Source organism: Myotis lucifugus, unplaced genomic scaffold (assembly GCF_000147115.1).
Source record: "Myotis lucifugus unplaced genomic scaffold, Myoluc2.0 scaffold_2004, whole genome shotgun sequence".
NCBI classification, from domain to species: domain Eukaryota; kingdom Metazoa; phylum Chordata; class Mammalia; order Chiroptera; family Vespertilionidae; genus Myotis; species Myotis lucifugus.
The window spans coordinates 30796-33701 of record NW_005873052.1 but is presented as its reverse complement, the minus strand read 5'-3'; the positions used below and the strand labels follow the sequence as shown (position 1 = coordinate 33701).

The 2906-nt window shown below is 37.2% G+C and overlaps 1 protein-coding gene across 1 annotated transcript in view; it reads left to right on the top strand.

Moving 5' to 3' along the window:
* Nucleotides 1–2906, top strand: part of LOC102428782 (nucleolar protein 11-like) — a gene marked incomplete at both ends in the record, with an annotated part of 13027 nt that overhangs the window by 6702 nt on the left and 3419 nt on the right. The window contains 3 exon segments of the mRNA XM_014450317.2: nucleotides 390–472; nucleotides 1654–1728; nucleotides 2173–2357. Of these exon segments, the coding sequence (XP_014305803.2) occupies nucleotides 390–472; nucleotides 1654–1728; nucleotides 2173–2357 (343 nt within the window).

Sequence of the window (2906 nt, the reverse complement as noted above, 5' to 3'; positions counted from 1 at the left end):
TAATGTTGAAATTTGCCACTGATTATTGGCATTTCCTTTCCGGGAACAGTCCACATTGCAGGTATTGCCACAGGCTTAAGAGCTACACTGTGGTTTTGAACATCAGTGTTCTTCTGACTTTTGGGGCAAGGGGAGAGTTCCCCAGACAAAATCATGAATACCTCTACCCTCCTTGGTTTACCACCAGTCTCATCTGTTGGCTTAATGTTGCTGGACACATAGCCTTTTAATATACTGTGACGTATTTACCTGGGTTTATCGGTAAAATTAAATGGACAAGCCTCTCTTAAATTGTGCATAAGTGGTGGTTGTTTTTTCTTTGATTGTTTGGTTGAGTAAATACCATAGGTCAAAGAATGCTAGAAATTATGTATTTTTTATTTTCTTAGGCACTCAGATCATGCCTCATTTTGTAAATTGGGAAACCTCTCAGGGACTTGGATCCCAGAACGCAGAGCCATCAAAGAGAATTGTAAGTTTGGTCATCGAAATACAAATATTAGTGCAAATATTATAAAATGGGAAAAGGCTGAATTATTTTAATGATTTGTATCTATACAGCTCTTACAGCTTTGATTTTAATGATGGGGCAGTTTAAAATATATTTTTATTAATTTCAGAGAGGCAGGGAGAGGGAGGGAGAGAGAGAGAAACATCAATGATGTGAGAGAATCATTGATCGGCTATCTCCTACACACCCCTACTGGGGACCTAGCCCACAACCAGGTCATGTGCTCTGACTGGGAATCGAACCACGATCTCTTGGTTCATAGGTCAACCCTCAACCACTGAGCCACACCGTAGGGCATGATGGGGCAATTTAAATCTTGAACTCAATAACCCTACAGCCTTTATCCAAAACTGACACACGTTATCTAGTAGTTAATTTTCATGGGCATGTTTTTAGGTAAGATCCAGGTGTGAAAATGGACCAATTCGCAATTAGTAAAATACCTTCCTGAGTATAAAGGTTTTATTTTATGTTTAAAACACAAAAAACTGCCCTGACCAGATAGCTCAATTAGTTAGAACATCATCCCTATGGATTACATTCATAGGCCAAAGTTGTGGATTCAAACCCTGGACAACGTCCATACAAGAGTCAACCAGTGAAGGCATAAATGAGTGGAACAACAAATCAATCCCCATCTCTCTCTATCTGACCCCCTCCCCCATCCTTCCCCTCTTGCCCCCTCTCCCTACCTCTCTCTCTCTAAAATCAATAAATAAATTTTTTTAAAAAATTTTAATAAAAAAAATCTTAAAAGTATTAGACATTTTGCCCTAACTGGTTTGGCTCAGTGGATAGAGCGTTGGCCTGCGGACTCAGGGGTCCCAGGTTTGATTCCAGTCAAGGGCATGTACCTTGGTTGCGGGCATATCCCCAGTAGGGGGTGTGCCGGAGGCAGCTGATCGATGTTTCTCTCTCATCGATGTTTCTAACTCTCTATCCCTCTCCCTTCCTCTTTGAAAAAAAAAAAGTTAAAAGCTTAAATAAACCAACTTTTCACTATAACAAAATTAAATTATTAAAAAAAACTTTGTGATTAGAACATAAGTTTGCTAGTCTCTTTGGGATGTTTTATATTCTTCTAAATGTATATTGGAATTTTTAAATTATTTTGAGATCCTAATCAATTTACTTAATTATAGTTAAGGAGAAGGAAAATTGAAGCAAGTGTACAGCCAGAAGTTCCAGCATCCCAGCAACTTTTATCAACCATAAAGGTAAATGAAAAAAATATTAGAAATAAGAAAAGTCAAGTGGTTAAAAGAAATCCTACTTACTTTTCATCCTATCTTATTTTTATGATCATTTTTATAGCTATAGCTAACCTAACACTTGTATAATACCTTAAAATTTTCAGTGACCCAATATTTTGGCTTATTTGACTTGCTAAGCATTTTGTGTGATGGTGGTGCTCTCATCAGTATCTCATTCAGCTTTGCATTGAATATTTGTAATTTATCCTCTTAAAGATTTTTATTTCTAAACCCTTGAATTTTTTTTTCTTTGCCATTTGTCTTTGTGCAGCAAATTGTCAAGTCCATTTTCACAGAAATGCATGGATGCCGTTAGTGACTTAAGAAAATGTTGAGCTAGGGAACCTTTAAGTTCAGAGTGACATTTATTAATGTACCAGACTGAACTCTTTAAATCTGACCTTTCAGAAAGATTCAGAAAAACACATTGAAATGGAACTACGTAAATTTTTGGCTATTAAGCGGACACCTGACTTTCATACTGTTATTGGGGACATAGTAATAGGACTTCTGGGAAGATGTAAAACAGAACCATCATTTTATCCTCGGAACTCTCTGATGCAGCTTATCCAGATGCATGTGCTTTCTTACAGGTAAACGTTTGCACACCAAACTTTACGTGCATAACTTTTTTTTACCTTGTTTCTTACAGTTCTAATTTCCATGCTCTGAAAAACCTTATAAATTATTTGCAGTTGAGATTTTTCTTTTTTCTTTTTTTTTTTTTAAATTAAATCTTTATTGTTCTGATTACATTTGTTCCTCTTTTTTTCCCATAACTCCCCTTCTCCCAGTTCCCGCCCCACCCTCCGCCCTCACTCCCCACCCACTGTCCTCATCCATAGGTGCACGATTTTTGTCCATTCTCTTCCCGCATCTCCCATTCCCCTTTCCCCCCCCCAAGAATAGTCAGTCCATTCCCCTTCTATGTCCCTGATTCATTGTAATCACCAGTTCATTCTGAACATCAGATTATTTATTCACTTGATTCTTAGATTCACTTGTTGATAGATGCATGTTTGTTGTTCACAATTTGTATCTTTACCTTTTTCTTCTTCCTCTTCTTAAAGGAAACCTTTCAGCATTTCGTATAATACTGGTTTAGTGGTGATGAAGTCCTTTAGCTTTTCCTTATCTGTGAA